The following is a 20,112-nucleotide window of genomic DNA, read 5'->3' on the forward strand; positions in this document are numbered from 1 at the left end:
TGTTCGGAGAAACGTGTACTTGTATCAAGTATTTGTGCGAGGGCACATGGCGTGATTGTAACAAATGAAGGGTCGGAGGGAAGAAGGGGAAAAGTCACATTGATCAAATTTGTCAAGAGAGACAATTTAAGGTTAATTTTAGGATATACTTATTAATAAAACATGAAATTATAAATTGTGTTTATTGAATAAGCTACCTTAATAATTTTAGAATCTTAATATATTATTTATATTAATTGTATTCACTCCTTTGCATGACAGATTACGTAATTGAAAAATGGTAACAATCTGGAAGAGGGAAAAAGGGGCAATGTGCAGGACTTGTCCCCTTTTTCCTCCTTCAAGTTAACTTTTAATGTGTCATAGGATGGTATTATAGGTAAAATTATGAAAAATCCATTAAAATCAAGAACATTATTTATTGAATGGGTAAAAAACAGTTTTGCTTCACTTAAAAATGAAAGACTCATTCTATATTGGCTGCATTTTTCTTCTTGTCCCTCTTTTTTCCCTTTTTTGTCTTGCTTCGTCGTTGTGTGGCAGGTATATATAGTAATCCTTTGCTTGCATTTCACTGCAGAATCTAGAAAGATGTACCAAATCCTCGTATTTTTCATCTGATATTGGCACTAGTCCTAAAAACATAAGCAAAATTTTCGTAGGCCTGCGCATTTCAAAGTACGCACATAATGTTATCATAAAGTAAAAACTTTTCGGTTTCATAAAACTTAAGGATCCCTGACATTTCTTAATATAGGAAACCTGTTTTGTATATGTATTATATAATGGAGGAATCGTATCATCGTAATGTTTTTGTTCTGACCTCCGCAAGAGTCTGCATATATTTGGAGATTTTCAACATTTTTGTCGAGGTGGTTGTTTAAAAATTTAAAGAGCATTTGACAAACATTGTCACTTCCCTTTTTACCTTCTGACTCTGGATAGATAAAAAAGTAAGAAGTGTTATTACTGAGAATTTGAATAATAAAACAAAAAACAGAAAGTTGTCTTCTGTAAAATACATCGTTTGTGGTAACATTAGGCACACACACTTTTTTTCCATAATCAATGCATATGGCATTATAGGTTTTTGTTTTCGATGCAGCCTTTTGGGCTCTTCTTTTCAAATCATTTCTCAGTGATTCGCTAGTTTGATATGCATTTCACCACAAAAACTACACGTATCTGTTCTTGAGTAGCCAAAGGCTATGTTAAAGGCTGTGTTAAAACCAGATCTGAAAGAGTCATATGAGACTTGCGTATTTGCATGTAGCTCTTGAAAAAGTTTATTCATTTTTGATATATTCAGGTCCTCTGGCAAATATTTTTTTTTGGAGTCCTTTATACAATAGTGCGCCCCTCGACGTTTGAATGAATTTATATGATCCTTAATCAGTTGTTTTGTTTCCTCAGGGATATCATGTTTTCTATTTAAATGTTTTCCTCTTTAGTCCTTTGGTGAATATCCTGACAATTTCAATGAGTTAATTAAATACTCTACCTTCTTTTTTGATATGCCATGTATGGCAGAAAACGCTTTCCGACAAACATCGTACTCATTAACTACCCCATCGACCATATCCCTAACTTTATATTTGCATGTAACATCTCTAAATTTCGCGTCAGCTGTATTTACCCTAGGCCTACGACGCTCAACAGGCACAACAGCCATCAAGCCACACAAATATGAGTTTTGTTCATTTGTATTGTGCATCAGATTAAATTTAGAAATAATGCTATCTCTAACCTGTAAAGCTATTTTTTCAAAGCATTTCATTCTACACTTACAGTCTGCCCCCAGCTCATGACTCTGCACCCTCATCTTCTTTGAAACTTCTCGCAATCTACCAAATCCTTTTCTTTTTTCAGTAGTCTTCTCCACAACACCATCATCACTTATGTCACTATCACTCATTTTGTACCAATATAGACAAATATTATTTATAGATAGCAAGAACACACTAACCTCAACCTGTTGCACCATTGACAGAGAACAACAAAACAAACACTGCCTTCACAATCATCTGTGATTCAAATCAGCAACTGGTTAAGTAGCAAATATCTTATTTGTATTTAAAATAATGCTTCTAAGATGTAAATACGTATATAATAAACTGAATTATCATATAACAATAATAAAAATCACGATTAATTAAGATCTTCATAGGTAAATTGCTGAATACAACGGCGTTTAGTTGTGCACTTGACCCCTTCTTTCCACTACGCTCTGGACTTAACCTCTTCTTCCCTTTGGGCCCATTATTTTAAGGAGACTTGACCCGTTTTTCCCACAAATCATTATATCATGTGAAAGTACTCGTCAAGAGCTACAACAATCCATCAATAACTCAATTACTAAAAAAAAATGGACATTGCACCTTTTTCCCTCCGGCCCTTCAAATATATACATCTAAACATACGCAAGAAAATTAGGCTTTGTCTCATTTCAAATTCCTAACAATATTAGAAACAAATTCTTTTTCAAATATATACTAGATATTATTTGATAAAGGTACCTAAATTTTTTGAAGATCATCAATACACTATGCCCGGCATTTTTTAGATACGTTCGATAATTTTGATCTAAACCATTTTTGAAGAAACGATTAATAATTGCTGTTTACAGTTATCACAATGTGAAATAGGTGTTTCGCCAGAGATATTTTTGACTATCAAGAATAATATAGGAGTATACTTTCGGTTTTTTTGTATGTTTTATGATATGTATACAGTCCAGTTTTGACACCAATTAATGAGAATGATTGGTCTGTAAAGTTGGATACAGGTGTTCAATGCCATATCCACTAGGTTTTTGATAGTCAAGTTGTTTTTCTCTCCAGGCACTCTTTTCTGTCCAGATGAGAAATGTGTACGGATAATTCTAAGACTAAGATTTTAATCGTTTTTATCTATCAAGCTGTATAACTCCAAAGAATTAATTTGGTTGGCTTGACTAAATTATGGAAAATTTACTTTGTCTAAGTGCGTCAATAAATACGTGTTTTATTGTTTTATAACGATAAAATAATTAGTCAATGCCTATCCACTGTATGTGTATCGGTGATCCAGTGCTGTGCTACTAGTTAAAAATCAGTAAATGAAAAAAGTTTAATCAATACATAGAATTTCATTTGAAAATATAGGAGCATTAATTTAGAGGTTTAGCTAATTTCTAAATAGCTACACCCTAATCGGACGTTCATACAGTAATGAATATTCTCCGAAGAATCTATAGATACAAATTTTATAATAGCTGCAGTCTATTTGAATTTCCTAACAATAGATATTCAATACTACTGATACTATTATTCAAATTAATTATATAAGCAAGCCGGTATTGGTAGTACCTCATTGTGAATCAAAACTCTCATCCGATTTAACAATGGAAACAGATGAATATCATTACCACAACAACATTCAAAGCTTCACATACATGTGAGTATGAGCATGGAATAATTTTAAAAATTATAGTACCTACGTTTGAATATGGATATCTCTATCGCCCTCACCATCTTTGAGTACAGATAATTTAAAAACCTCGATTTCACATTCAGTCAACGAGTATTCACTTAGATTTGTATATTGTAACGTTACACTGCGATCTCAGCGTATATAACAAGGTCCCATTCTCACTTGCAAAATATCAGTAAGCTCTAAATCAATATTGAAAGAAGTTTTTGACAGTGGTTTTGATGTTATTTGTTATTTCTATCGCACGCCACTAGCAAATCTTCCCCAGTTGTCTACAGTTGAGTATATTTTATACTACAACGAGGCTGCATTGTACTGTAGTTTTCTAATTTGAAATTACAGAAACGAATAACAATTCATTGTAGAAATTTTTCTCTCAAATAACTTTTTTTTCCTCGGTAAAAGTGTTTCATTATATAAAACGTTATTTTTAGGCTCTCAGCTCATTTTATCTTAAGATTAAAATTTATAAATTTATATTGTAGAAAATAATCTACTCCAAAATAGGAATCGTCGATATATCGCGCACAGTTCGTCACATTTTCTGATTTTTTTATTACTATAATTTTACAAAAAATAGATACAAAAATCTCACAAACACTATAAACTAGCTAGGTAGACGATGTAACAGCAGAAGTTATTAAAATAGTTCAAAAGAATGAATGTAGTCTTCCCAACAATCCAAATTAATCACGAAACGTTCACATTTTTAATCACACTAAAACTGTAAACAACTAGAACACTTCCGTAATTTTAGTTTACTCATTCAAGTGGTACGCCCGCTCAATGCATACGTCTGCTATCTACCGGGCGTGAAATTAGGTTTGAAATTACAACAAAACAAAATGAATGAAATTAAACAGCTTTTGGGATATTGTCGTAAGGGAGGGTACAGCTACGGCTATATTATTTCTAAAATCATTGGCTATTTGTCTGATGAACAAAGCTAGAGACAACCCCAAAAAACTGTCACACCGACTAGTGGCATGGTGGGATACGTGAATTGGATTCACCTAATAACTACAGAGGAATTGTTGGAACTAAAGGCTAGAAAATTTTCTTGGAGTTCTTCGTTTCTTCTTGAGTTTTGAGGAAAAGAGCCGTTTAGTAATAACTAAAGAGATGAGGAGGGTATTTGAGCAAAAGCACCCAAAATATCGCTCAGATCGGCAGTCCAATTGAGACTGTGAGTTAATTTCACTCCTAAATAATCATCTCCTATATGGATCTCAAGAAATTATCCCAAAAGCATTGAGCGAAAATGCCGTCACAGAAGTCTTACACTCAAGGATTTGATACTGCTTAAAACGATGACTTTGGTTTTTTGAGTGTTGAAATCACTTTTTATTTTTCCATTTCGAGAATTACGTCAAGAGATTTTGAGATAGGATGTTTAGAAATCGTATATCTACGAAGAAGTCATTAGAATGTGAGAAGTATGTTATGCGACTTGAGTATTATTTGAATTAAATGAAAAATGAATTAAAATGTATCAAATCGCATTAGTATATATTATGTGCTATAAAATATTTTGATTGAGAAAAATATATGCTAACCAAAATAAAAACTCTGGCATGTATATGGATGGCATATATTCAAATTCTATCCAACTCGAAAGCCTAAGTATATGAAGAATTTGAAAGCACCATATTTCACATAACACGTAATATGTAGAAAGTAAAAAATACTAGTACGTGAAGAGGAAAAAGTTTATATACCCTACTTCTTACTACAAAAAATCATTTTCATACGCTTAGCTAGCTAACTACTCACTTTATACGTGGAATAATGCAAATCAATTAAAAGGAGTCACTTCAACATAACTTTACACGTACCTAAGAAACATTTTATTTATATTTGTGTGATAGAATGACCTTTATTTGTTAGCAATCATGAATATACTTAGAATAGACTATAAGAAAACGTTATATGTACAGAACAGTGATTTATCGATAGTTTGGGAAGGAGGACAGATTTTGTACTATGGGTACACTATAACGCCACATTCAAGCCTTTGGTCTCTTTTCACGCCGTCCCAATTAGAGCTTATTTGAACTGTTTATTGCGCAAAACAACCATAGCAGAGTGAGACCATTTCACAGCCTAATCTAAATGAGCATCCACAATTTCTTATTGAGCAAGCTGCAGCATCCTCCACAGACTCTGATGTAGTTGATCCATGAAGATAAAAATTATAACGTCAAATACATTATTAGGTTTTTTTAGAATGCATGTTAATAAAATTTCTTGTTATACGACAGTAAAAGAAAAATTAGCTCATTACAATATTCTTTTTGGGTGTAACATTTCTGATCACTGACCATGTTATTACGGATTTTCGATAGTGCTGTTGAAAATTCATTTTTCTGATTATTATATGGTAAGAGCGGGGGCCCTGACGAAAATGAATGATTTGATTAAGTCAAGAACGTTGGATTTTCAAATTATGAATTGAACTGGTTATACTATACAATAGAAGTTATTAAATCGAAAACAAACATGAAAATTACTTATATGTTGGTATGGTATAGTTTCATAGTTTCAATAATTTAGGTATTATACACAGCATATTAAAACTAATTACATTAGATAACATGGGAGATTATTTATTACGCTGAAAATACATACGGCTATGTGTATTGATTAACCAACGCTACTCAAGCGGTTCCAGATATATAAACTGCTGACCAACACTAAGTTTCTATTTGGAACAAAAATAATTCAAAAAATACCTTCCTTTATTTGCAAAATACTGAAAACAGAACAAAATAGTGATTATAATTGTGTATTTTATAAGGAACAAATTAAGGCAGAACCAGCTAACGATATTGAAACATCATCTCAATTTCTATTAATTACATTCTTCCAAGAGTTCAAAATTGTGGAAAACGTAGCAGCTGAAGGACATCGTGTATTTTCATGGTTTTTTAAAGGCTGCATTTTACCTCATCCCTTGTGAGTTTCCTATATTTCAACAGCCTTGATGTTTTTGTTACTTCAGAGAAGTACCGTGACACAACGTCCTCAATCAGTGGCAGCTCCACAACTAGACGAGAATCGAAAAATTGGATCCCAAGTTATAATTTCCATGCAGTTTCACTTTATTCTCGTAGGCGTATTGGGAAATTATCATTTTTATTGTTGCACAAGAATGAATGACATTAATGCTTCCATGACTTGGTTCTTTTGGCACTTGGTTATAATCGTATATCTTCATGTCAGAACAATTCTGATAGACAAGCTTAATGAAAAATTGCGATAATGTCATTTCATCACGAAAAAACATTAATTTCGTAGAATTCTGGTCGACTTACACATTAAAAATTACTCAAATGTTATTAATTTTTGGCATAAAACAACAAAAGTCCGAACTACAATCATCAGGTTTATAACCTCAAAATAACTGTGAAGCATGTAGTCAGTTTTATGATACATTTGATTTGAGAATTAAAACAAAGTATTTGGAATATAAAAATTTTCTGAGCCGCAACAATTTTTTTTAAAATTTGTACTACCAAATTTAATGAATGAAAATTTGAAATTTTAAAAATCAATCTTCTATATGACCGTCCATCCGTAAAAATCTGTATATTTTCGATAGGTATGTAATAAAAAAACTAGTGGATTTGCTGTCGCTTTGACAGAAAACCTACTAAATTTCGGCATTATTACTTCAATAGTAATAATCAAGAGCAAAATTATTTTGATGTTTTTGTTTTATTTCTCTCTTTTCTCCAGCCTTGGCAGCTTCTGACTATGCTTATTAAGTGGCACGACTGTAATTTTGCTCTAGGCTTTCTGTCAAAGCTAGAATTCTTTCATTAACGTCTATCTATTTTGCTACCATACTATATACCACAACATATATTCAATACTTGTCTCTTTAAATTTCAATGTGACTAAAATTACTGCTCAAACATATATGCAATTTAAAATATTAAAAATTCAAGATAATTGTATCATGTAGATGAGCCATGGTCAGAATCAAAAGTCTAATCTGGAATAAAAAAAGGGTTAAGCCTTCTAATTGTTAACACAGAATTTGATATTTGCCGTACTGCTAGATTTACTGTTTTATGATGTTACGAGAAATTTCGTTTCTTATCAACACATTATTGTATCAATGAATTATCCGCTAAAAATACTAGTTTTACCTATTACTTGAAATTTCGTGTAGCAAGAAGATCTGTGATAAATGATACTAGATTTCGAGTGAATAATGTTGGAATTCCCAACATAATTATTACTTAAAAGTTGCAGCAGTTAGAGAAAGATTTCTAGGCTGGTTCTCAACAAAAAATAATAGAAAGGCACATTGATTAAAGAATATATGTATAATATAGAATACTTCGTATTTTCTTCAAGTCAATCTTTGATCCATGATTCTGCCGTGGAAACGTTAATCATCATAATTCCGAACAGTACCATACTGAAATACCACAAAACTAAATGTTTAGATCCGAACAGTATATATTTGATATCAAAAAATGGAAATGGAAATGTATGTGGGAAATATGTAATAATATGTAGTAATTTGTTAAAAATGGAATCACTAGTAATTTTTTATATTATTGATACAATCAAGCTTTCTGCTAGTAACATCAAAAAAATGGTATCTCATGTTTTATTGCAGATATCAAATGTGGAATCATCGTAACTTAAAATATATGCATTATACATTTCTACGACAATTTGTTTTCGACTTGTTACTTTACAAGTACAATTATTTTCAACACGAAAAATATTGCGATTACTGTGATATTTGAATAGAATGAGTATAAATGTTACAAAATGAAACATTGTGTAAGGAAATTCACCGAGTAATTTTAGTCATTCATTAATCTATAACATTTTGCAAATATTTTCTCATTTCTTCTAAGAGAGATAACTGTTCAGTTAATATTTTTACAACTTACGTAACATTAAGAAAGGTTGTTATTGAAATTTGTACTTTTAATCATGATATGCCTAATCGATTACTTTCAAGATATTATAATTTAAACCGCCGTGGACATCTTATATCCTTTATTATTTGCAGTTTTCAGGTGCAAAATAATAGGTTTATTCTCACAAGAGTCACAAACAATTAGATACAGTCCACATAATTTTTAATGATGATTTTGCAGCTTGTTAAAAGTGCGATTTTTTATTGTTAATTTTCATTATAAAACAAAGTATAATTAATTGGATAATAATTTTTTTCTATTATGTTCGAAATAAAAATCGTTATATAAACACATTTTAGAGAAAGTGAAATGAGTTATTTTAATTTATCCGAAGGATCTGAAATATCCGATTTCACTGTCTTGGAATTTTATTTCAATAACGTCGTGGAAGAAAGAGTTATGTCGATAATCCAAGCATTTTTTGAAGAAATATTACCCCAATTAGATGGATATAAATTTATGAAATATCTTAAAATGAACCCTATTAAGTAAATGAACATCTTTTCAGTCTAGGTGACATTTTAAAAACTAATGAAATGAAAGCAAAACATGTTGTGTGAAAATCACAAAAGACAAAGCTTTGATAAACTGTTGAGAGAAAATGAAACCTGGATATGCCGCTGATATTTCTTTCCACTCAAGAGATCACAAAACTGGCAGAATAACTGATACGCATAAAATAATTGTTTTATAACTGTCAATAACTATTTGCACATTATCTGAAAGAAGAAACCTAATAAGTGACGACATTTTTAAATGCACGCCTATGCCCGTTCACTATCAGCACAATTCGTATTTCTTTTTTAAATATTAAATAAAATATGGGCATAGATCGTTACAGTTTCCTTGAAAAAAACTGAAAGATTAACAAGAATGTGGCGGACTTTGGTTGGTTGTAAAGACTTTACAATGTTGTAATTTGTTCTAATTGTTGTGTCGAGGTAAAATCTGAAACACCCCATTAATAGATTGTACATTTATTATCACAAATTAGTTCAAAATTTCAATTAATATCTTTCATTAATATATTAATATATTAATTCATTAATATATTAATATATTTCAGATAGCTTTTTTCTGCTTACTACAAATTGGTAAAAATCAAATATTCTCCTATCAAGTAAATTACATATAATATCTACTGAACATATATTCATTAAAATATTTTCTCCTTAGCCACTATGGGAGTAGCACACTTGTATATAAAATTAAGTTAATGCTTATAAATGTTCTTGATTTTAGGTCTCTTCTGTTTAAAAATTAGTTTTTTTTTTAATTTTTGAAAGATTGATAAAAATTTACTTTTCGACTTACTTCATTCTTTATCAAAATATGATATTGACCCTGACAATTTGTGTATTTATATTAATCAATAAATCACCTACATCATGAACATCAAAATAAAAAAAATCACAATAGAAATTTGTTCTAATGAGAATAATTATTTCATTAAACATTCAAATTAAACTTTAAATTGATTTTTCTACGTTCACTTTGCATTGAATAACAATAGAGTATTTTATACGATGCCTCGACTTACCCTAAAAAATTCCAGATGTAATAAATAATATTCAAAATTTCAAGGGTTTATAATAATACTTAGTATACAAACGTCACCTCTCTCTCCTCTACATAGTCACTTCTAGAAAAATTTGACTTTCATTGAGGTCAAATTTACATATAAATTTTTAATAACCCTATTATTTGGTATTCTCATCAAAATTTCCAACACATACTAAAATATACATTTTCAATAATCCTATACATAAATTTTTTAACATCTCATATAAATTAAAAATCTAATACTCAAGTTATGTATATACACACACTGGTCTCTTAAAGTCTCTTAAATCTATATTTCATGGTATTTACTTATCGCTTTAAAATTTTATTTATGCAATTTCAATTGTTGCTTAATCGGAAAAATATTTTTTTCTAATGCTACAAACCAACACTAATCAAAATTGAATCTTGTAACCGAGAAGATTTATCATTTCAAAGTAGTGATATGTACTATGGTAAATTTCAGTCAGTTGTCTAATAATTGCGGCAGATTGTTTTTATCAGTCTTTCAATTAATTATACATCTAATTGTAAAGATTTACTGTTAAAAATTATGAATTTCAAATGCTAAACATAATATGGATTACAAAATATTCGTTGATACTTTAAAATATTTCACGTTAGCTTAAAACTCCGAAATTTATATAATATGTATTTAAAATGTTGTTCATTTATTTTTGACACTTTCTTTTGAATATTTAGTTTTTCAATGAACATTTAACTGAAAAATCTTTTTAATAACAACCTTCATTTCATCATCATACACGTTTTAAGAGATATTTTTACTTTCTGATGATGAAATTTATGTATATCTATGTAGGGCTCTGGCTTGCTGTGTTCTACACAAACTATGGCGCAGGCGCGCCGAACACGACTCAAGCGCGCTCTAACAGAAGTTACCAGCGATACTGTGTCCTATGTGAAAACGGTTGGAAAAATTTAGAGTCTCTTAGACTACCAGGCTTTTGATTGTCACTTAACCTCAAATACTACTCGAACACATAAATACTTGCTTCATTACTTCTTTGCTTATCGAATAATTTTATTTTCTAGAAATTTATATTTTAAGTTAAAGCATGATTTTGAAGACCTCGGATATTGATCAAACAGTATGCTTATATTATAACTTAATTCCAAGTTTAGGCTTAATTAATCAAATAGAACATAATTGTACTTTAAGAACATTCCAGAAATAATTCTTTCTTCGTGTATTAAAGATTTGATCAAAATTTTTTACTATTAGAAACAAATAGTTTCTAGTGTAGCTGCAAGCTGTGTTTTGTTATTTTTAAGAAAAAAATGTTTCACGATTCAACACTTTTTCTTAAAAATAACAAAACATCCTCTTTGATTTTGTAAATTGGAATGTTTACCTTAAAAACCAACTTTACCCTACGCTAATGCCATCATCATTCAAGTGGTAAATGAAAATTATACAAAACAGTATAGGGTTATATGTTGTCTTTAATGAAGGGGTCTAGAAACATTAAGCATGGGTCATTATTAAATATTGAATCCAATTTGTATAAACACTTATTTCCAGAATTCAAATTCTCTCATCAACCAACTCAACGTCTATAATGTTTGTTGATCCTTACAATGATTTTCTGAATTTGTGGTACCTTAGAAAATGATTTCTGTTTAGCTCCAAATGTTTTACGTGTAACAATAACCTCATCATTGAACTCTTTCTCTAGAACATATTTTTGAGATATGTGGACAGGTATAAGTTTTTATGATATTTACGATTAGTGGATCGATATTTTAACGGCGTCATCTGTATCAACCCTATAAAGTTGTTTCAGGTTTTTGTCTAGAATGAGTATTTTGGGTTCCAATTTAGTCAAATTTGTTGAGTAAAATCAAAAAGAGTAACCTTATTCAACAATCTAAAGTTCATATAGTCAAGATGCTAAATAAGACAAAAATTTTGAAGCGACTAATTATCCTTTAGAAATTGGAAATTCTTCCTTCCATCTACAAGGCGATGCTGTAACTCTTTTCGGTATAAATATTGATTACTCACATTAATTACATTTTACAAAAGAAGAATATTAGAAGGAATTTTGAATCGAATCGCTCACTTCATTCATATCTTCAAAATCATTTTCAATGAGTGCTAAGCATATTATGCATAATTGATTGTGCATTCACTTCTCCAGCAATCATCATATTTCAGTTCAGTTTGGACATAGACATCAAGTTTTTACTGAATTTTACATTTATCATAGAGTGATTGGACTATATGGAATTTGGAATACTACACCTAATTAATTCACATTAAGGTTATTATTTTAGTAATAATACGACGAAATCTATGTATCCCACTTCTATACAGGACCAAAGTACTTTATTCCTCACTTTACTACAAGGCTCACATTATTTATTTTCAATCTATGTTAATGGGTAAATATTGTTACAGCTCATATACTTGAGTACATTAGTTTCACTCATGGTTATAATAAACAACAAATGCGACATAAAATAAGCTTAATATTCTCGAATGCCACGTAAAAGAATTTGCTTACGGCCTGAAATTATATTATAAATTTTCTTTTCGTTTCTTCTAGCATGTTCACATTCCATCGAGAATTCATTTGAGGTTAAGTGAAACACTAGAAATTACAAAATTAAGGTAATGTTTTCTGAAAATAGTCTCTAATTCTAATATATTTAACTGAAATGGATAAGAAGAATAAGATTGGTATATGATCCAAGCTTTATTGTAGCTTTGAATTAAACACAGAGCATGTTAATAATTATGTGCAAATTCAAGCGTACAGGTACTCTATTAAATTTTTTCATATATCATAAATCTGGAGAAATGTAAATCAGTACACAATTATTTACTCTATACAACATTATTAATGATAAAATTTTCTCCATCAACTTGGTCTAGGTTTTATCTTTATAATTTCAATTAGCAGCACGTTAGTAAAACAGTTTGACCCTACTTAGAAATCACTACTTGTACACACTAGCTACATCATTACATCAGTATGAATAATTGCCATTTTAATCATATCGATTTTATGAAATTATTAGCTTCAAAACATCGGCTGCCAAGGAAAGGAACCTAATGTGTCAAAAATAGACTTTTCACGGATTTTGAACTGTGTAGAATCACATAGAAATGATGACATTTGTCGAAGAAGCTTATACATTATATTTAGCAATTTTTTATGCTATCGTAACACTACAAACGAACAAGAAATCTTGTGAGATGAATGCTCATGTAATAGTATCCAATCATAATGAAAAGATTATCTCAAATGAAGCTGCTAAAGTAGTAAAAATATGCTTTAGCACCATGAGTCCCTTTTTGGACGACCATTTATCGTTCCATAATACTCCATAATGCTCCATAAAACTAGTATTTCCGTAATGTGAATTATTTCACCCCCCCCCCTTTTCAACATAAAACGATTACTCCGACGAATTATCCAATTAAATATGCTGAAGTTATGTTTAGCTCTCATTTCCTTTTATGTCTGGATTTTTATTAGAAACTCTTTCACGTTGACTATCTGTTATTATATCGCAAATTCCATGAGTAGTTTTCCAAAAGTCTGGTCTTTTTTGACAAAAATGCTCACTAGTATAATACATATATAACAATATCGTGTCGGCTCATGGTCTCAAGGTTTCATGTATGTTGTTATCTCGATCTTCTATACTATATTTCTCAATTTGTTTCTGTTCTCTATCTCTTCCTCCCATCTTTCTATAACAAACTTTCCCCACTCTCAATATGTTTATCGGTATTCAGTAATTATTCATTTGTGAGACGTGTCCCAGCCATCCAACTTGTTGGACCCTTAATACCTGTGTAATTGATTATTGATCGTAAACGGCCATTATTTTTCCAGAGGCAACTATCAGATTTAATTCCTCCAAAAATTTTTCTTAAAATTCTCCTCTCTCACAGTTCCAGTTTATTTGCAGCCTCTTTCCTTAATATTCATAGTTCAAAGAAGTAGAGCGCTGCTGGATGAATAACTGTTTTATGAAATCGTTGTATAATACTAAAATAGTAGTATTAATTACTTTCTGTAATCATGTGTGCAAATGATAAAGTATACTTGAAATTAAGTTGGAAATTTTGGAACCGTTCGTGATATTCATACTGAACACACTATTAACCACCATGACAGCAGCACTTAAAATTACGCTGTCTGACGTGCATTTCGAGACCGAACGTAAAATTTGAAGACGACAATTTGTCTCGAAACTTGCGTCAGACATTGCAATTGTTAATACAATGGAATAGTAGATAATGTGTTAAGTAGAAGTAAACTAACGATAAGTATCAGATGCTGCTTACACTCCGCATATGGATGATAGAGTCTCCCAATTAGCAACTATAAGAACTTCGACAATCTATTTAAGAGTTCTTCGGTACTACTTCGGTGACTATATGTATATTGAAGTATTCGACAAAATAAATATCATTAGATTTGATAGATTATATAATAATTTCCTTCTTAGTTTTTCCACCACTTCGTATACTTGTTCTTTTGTTTAACTACCTGCATCTCCGTTTCTCCTATAGTTTCTAAAAAAAAAAAATTCAATTCATATGCACGTGGGAAATCTGATAAAATGAACCGACCTAGTTCTCATGGACTATCTTTTTAATTAATCAATATGATTCAACAAGCAGCTTCGAATTATGTTATCGTTATTTCGAAAATGTGAGTAATTACTAAAGTTCAGCAATTGGTGAAAGGTATTGTCTTCTTATCCAACTTCAACGGAATATTTAATAATAAATAAGTTAATATTTATTGCATATAGCATAGTAGATATTTAAAGAAAACAGAACCATAATTTTAACCTTGTAGAGCACCAGCACATAAGCATGAGGAAAAAATCTGTGTTTACAATTATTAATTCACGTCGAATTATAATATTATGCAACGAATTCATTGCCAGCAAGATTAAGAGCTTTTTCGTAGTGGGATTGTGGCAAGATTAAACACCAGAGTATTAAGTCTAAAATATTTTCGAGCTTTCGAATACGTATGTATTAATCGTCTAGGACTTAAGGTCAAGAACAATATAAAAATATGAATAAAAGTATAACAATAATAGAAATTAATCTCATTAATTAGTTAAGAATTGCGGGATTTTAAATTTCGTTGTTTATTAAATTTATCGATTTGAAAAATCAATTAGGTTATTGATTATGATTTTTATAGAAATCATTGTTAATTTTTATTGACATTAAATTTTTAAGGGTTAGATTAGGTTATTCGTTACGAAGGATGTTGAAAATTAATTGGTTATTTGATAAATGACATTTAATTTTAATAGGCTAGGTCGTTATATTTATTGGTTCATTATAAGTGAAGTTGGATTTCATAAGTTGGGTAAGGTAAATTGGTTAGTAAAAGGTAAAAATTTTTTACCGAAATAAGAGATAAAACAACAACCAATAAATTGTCTAACGTAGTAGATGAATTCTTTGGTTTATTAGCGACACATGTCCATCATGAAGGACATAATATGAATTATGAGTCTGACAAAGTTTCGACAACAGAAAAACTACAGAAATCGCATATTTTTAGAAACAACATATATTACCCAAAATGATCAATGCATCAATAAGAAAACTGCCATCGACAATCAATTAACTTTACCTAACCTATTACATTCAACTTCATCCATAACGACCTAAACTAAAAAATATAATTTCATTCATAATTAAACCAATAATTATTCAGCTTAAAAATTTAATGTCATTCATTAAATAACTAATCAATATTACACATAATTCATAGCAACTTAGCCTAATCCAACCTATAAAAATTAAATTTCATTCATAATTTAACCAATGAAAAATACAACGATTTCTTATACCATAATATGGTAAGGTTGATTATAATCAATAACATTAATATTTCTATCAAGCATCAATTTGAATACTGATTTTTGAAATCGATGAATTTAAGGTTTTTAAAAAGAAACAAGGAAATTTAAAAGGCCGCAATTCTCAAATAATTAATGTGAGTAATTGTTATACTTCCTTACATATGTTTATATCGTACTTAACCATAATTTCAGTTCCTGACAATGAATACATTTTTAATTTCGCTACAATCCCACTATGAAAGTAACGAAGTCTTTGCTAGCTGGACTAACTTTAATATATTTTCCGAGTTTTCGAATACTTATGTATTCATCGTCTGAGACTGAAATTATGGTCAAGGACAATATAAGTAATATGTATAAATATATAACAACGACAAAATTTTCCTCAATATAATTCATAAAGATTTGCGGTGGCTTTAAGTTGTATCAATTCTTGTGAAAACTTGAATTTCAAGGAATTCAAAATTCAATATTCCAAATGACGTGTGATAGAAATATTGATTCTGGTTACTATAGGAATTTTTATTATTTTTAATTGGTTAGATTATGAATGACGTTGAATTTTTATAGGTTAGATAAGTAAGTTGTGATGAATTATGTTCAATATATATTGGTTAATTTATGGATGAAATTAAATTTTACTAGGCTAGGTCGTTATGAATATAGCTAAATTTTTAAGGGTTCGAATATAAATGACAATAAATTTCATAGGTTAGGTAGTTGTAAGTGAAGTTGAATTTTTTTCATAGAATTTGTCTTTTCAAAATCTAAAAGATTACACTAAGGTTATTTAAATCAGTTTTTTTAATTCATATTGTGTCCTTCATGATAAACATTGGTGGCTAATGAACATCTATCAGGATATAATCTGCTATCACTCTTGTGGGAGATTATGAGTGACCTTTTCAGCGGACCAATGTACTTTTTGTCACAATTTGGACAAGGTATTTCATATACTATGTTAGGTGTTTTATCTTTTATTTTAGTAAAAATAGATTGAATATTAAGGATTTGACTGTATGTTATCTTAATATTTTGTTGTTTAAAGATTCCAGGAGTAACTGATTTTATATATGGTAAAGGTGTATATAGAGAATATGAGTTGTCATAAGAAAGTTTGAAAAGTATTTAGGATTCTTTTTATGAAATATTGGATCAGAAATTTTGAGCACTCTATATTTCATATGTTTGATTAAAGTAATTTTAGTGTTACGTGGGTGATATGAATGATAATTGATATATTTTCCAGAACTTACTGGTTTCCTATACCAGTCATTTAAAATTTTATTATCTTCGTTTCTTATGAATTTAGTATCAAGAAAAGGTAACGATTTTTCAGTATTCTCCTTTTCTAGGGGGAATTGTACATGGGGATCGAAACTATTGAAGTTATATAATAAATTATCAATTCCATTATATGAAAGGGATAAAATTATATCATCTATATACTTTTTAATGAAGAATAATTTGAAGGGTAAAACAGATATAAAGTCCAAAATATAATCCATTGCATAATCTCCTTATAGGGGATATTGAAGACCCTATTGGTGTTCCAAAAATTTGTTGGTAATTTTTATTATTATAAGAGAAATATGTATTATTAAAAATGAATGTAATTAATTCTAATAGAGTTTCTTTATAGTAACCAGAATCAATATTTCTATCACACGTCATTTTGAAGATTGAATTTTGAATCCCATGAATTTCAAGTTTTCACAAGAATTCATACAACTTAAAGCCACCACAAATCTTTATTAATTATTGTAAGTAAAATTATATTGTACTTGACCATAATTTCAGTCCCAGTATTCGAAATCTCAATCTCTGAAAATATATTAAAGTTAGTCTACTTTGGTGTCCTTGACCCAATAGGTGGAAACTTCAAGATTACAAGATTACACCTATAAACCTATATATACGTATATATATATATATATATATATATATATATATATATTGTATATATATATATATTGTTATTATTATTAATATATTAATATATTACTCTACATACATCTTAATTCTTCCTGCATGCCAGCACCTTAACTAAACGATTAACATGAAATATCTATAAATAGGAAGAAATATTGCAGCAATATTTTATCGTATAGCATCAGAGTTCAGAGATTGATAAACATACGATACTTTATTGGTAAAAATTCCTCATTATCACTATTAAGTTATTTGTCGTCAGTGAATTTCAAAGAAAATCTGACTTTTTGAAATATTTTTTTAGAATTCAAATTTTGTTTCATTTCAAGAGAACGAAACTTTTTTATTTATAGTTTATCAATAATTATTGGATTGGATAAAGAGAATGCTTCAATTGAAACGTGTGCATTATTCCACAAATATATGTATGAAGAGGTCATTACTTCTGTCTAATTTTATTGAAACATATGAAAAAATCAGCTTTATTCAAGTTTCATTATATTTTAAATCTGTTGATATAGAATTGGAACAACGTCGTATATTAAATTCTTTATGCCCGACAACTTTGCACATACAAACAGTTTCCACATGCAAATGAAAATATTCACGTATAATTTAGAAACACCTCTATTGGAAATTTTCTAAATTGTGGAAAATATGTGGTTAAATATATAAAATTTCAAACATAGTGATCAGAATTAGTCTAAAATAACAAACTTTTTTCACTAGTACTTCAGTTAATCAGTTGTCTTATACTTTAAATATTTTTACACACTGTTTGGGAATGTTTTTTAAAGCTCCAATTACTTTATATATACAAGTTCCCATATTAAATCCCAATATAATCATCAATAATATGGGGAGAAACACTATTTTTTGTTAAATCGCAAGAGTTGAGTTATCTGATACCTAAATTTGAATTGACAACATTTATACTCAGTGACGCTGGAGGTGTTATACCCAGAAGGAATAAACTAGGCATTCTAGTTTAGACGTTATTGACTACAGTGGTCCACTGTGAGAGGAAGCACTAATCGTGCACGATATTAAAAGTGATCCAAGCCCTTAAGTGACGATGTAGTATACGCATAGTAAGAAGTCTACTTCCTCTCCAAACAATCTGACGGGTAGTAGCAAAATGACCCGCAAGTTGCCTGAAACGTTATCTTGACCATCGGTGGTACGCATAGGTTAATCAAGAGGTCTTTCTACACCTTATTTTGTTCACACATTACACATGTGTATGAGATGAACGAATACCTCCATAGGTTACAATTTTGGCAGCCTCAAAGTTAAGGCAATAAGTAACAACTTTTATACAATTCGGCTTTTGTAGAATACACTTTTCTAATGTAATTTAGTATATTTGAAAAGAAATATCCATTAACTTAATTGATATTTTGTAATTATTATTTCATTTGTATGCAGAAAAATTTCCAATATATAATTTAATTTATACATATATAATAATATATAATTAACTAGACCAATTAGTAAGAGTATAAATCAAGTTTCTTAATTTATCACCAGTTAGATTTAGCTCTGATTCAGACTAACAGTTTGTAAATAAATGGAATATTGTTAATACGGACTTTTATAGAGATTTTATAACTCACATTCCTGATTCACCTAAAAATAGTATACATAAAATACATTTTTTTTTTATTTTATATTACGTAATTGAACTGAACTTTTAAAGTTACATGTGAAATAACCAAAACTTTTGTTTAAACCATATTATTCTGATTTTTTCAAATCCAAATCTAAGAATATAAGTATGTGAATTGTTTATTGTGTAAAGCAATTTCCTGAATTTTTACTATGAGGGAATTAGTAATTGAATAATTTCTGGAATAATACACTGTTCTTGTAGTCTTTTGTTAAGTATGTAACATACGGAATTGAATCATCAAGCAACATTATTTCCTAGAATCCAATTTCTAGAGTTTCAAGCTCAAATTAATGAAAACATGGAGTGACTGCTCTTATGAGATAAGATCTTCGTTTAACTATTAGGATAATGAGTGATAAATTAAATTTGAACACTTCCACCTCACATCTAAAGTTGGACAGATGATTTTGACATGTGGAATATTTAAGCCAAATGTACAAAAGGACAATTAAATGAATGTGAACTGGTTGAGAGAATTGTTAATGATTTAACTACTTGTAGCTTTTCCGTTTCCCGAAATTGGAACATTTGTCGTCATTTTAGATTTCTGTAGAAAATTCAAAAGACTATTTACGACCAGTTGAAAAACGTACCACTTAATATCGCTATTACGAAGAGTAGAAACAATATTGTTAGAAAAAATTGAAGCTTCGC

At 29.6% G+C, this 20,112-nt stretch overlaps 1 protein-coding gene across 1 annotated transcript in view; it reads left to right on the top strand.

The window, feature by feature from the left end:
* Window positions 1-20,112, top strand: part of LOC130451133 (small conductance calcium-activated potassium channel protein) — a 110,853-nt gene that overhangs the window by 61,234 nt on the left and 29,507 nt on the right. Inside the window, exon 5 of the mRNA XM_056789951.1 lies at window positions 10,801-10,908. Within this exon, the coding sequence (XP_056645929.1) occupies window positions 10,801-10,908 (108 nt within the window). The remainder of the gene's footprint in view (window positions 1-10,800; window positions 10,909-20,112) is intronic.

This window comes from Diorhabda sublineata, chromosome X (assembly GCF_026230105.1).
Source record: "Diorhabda sublineata isolate icDioSubl1.1 chromosome X, icDioSubl1.1, whole genome shotgun sequence".
Classification (NCBI taxonomy): domain Eukaryota; kingdom Metazoa; phylum Arthropoda; class Insecta; order Coleoptera; family Chrysomelidae; genus Diorhabda; species Diorhabda sublineata.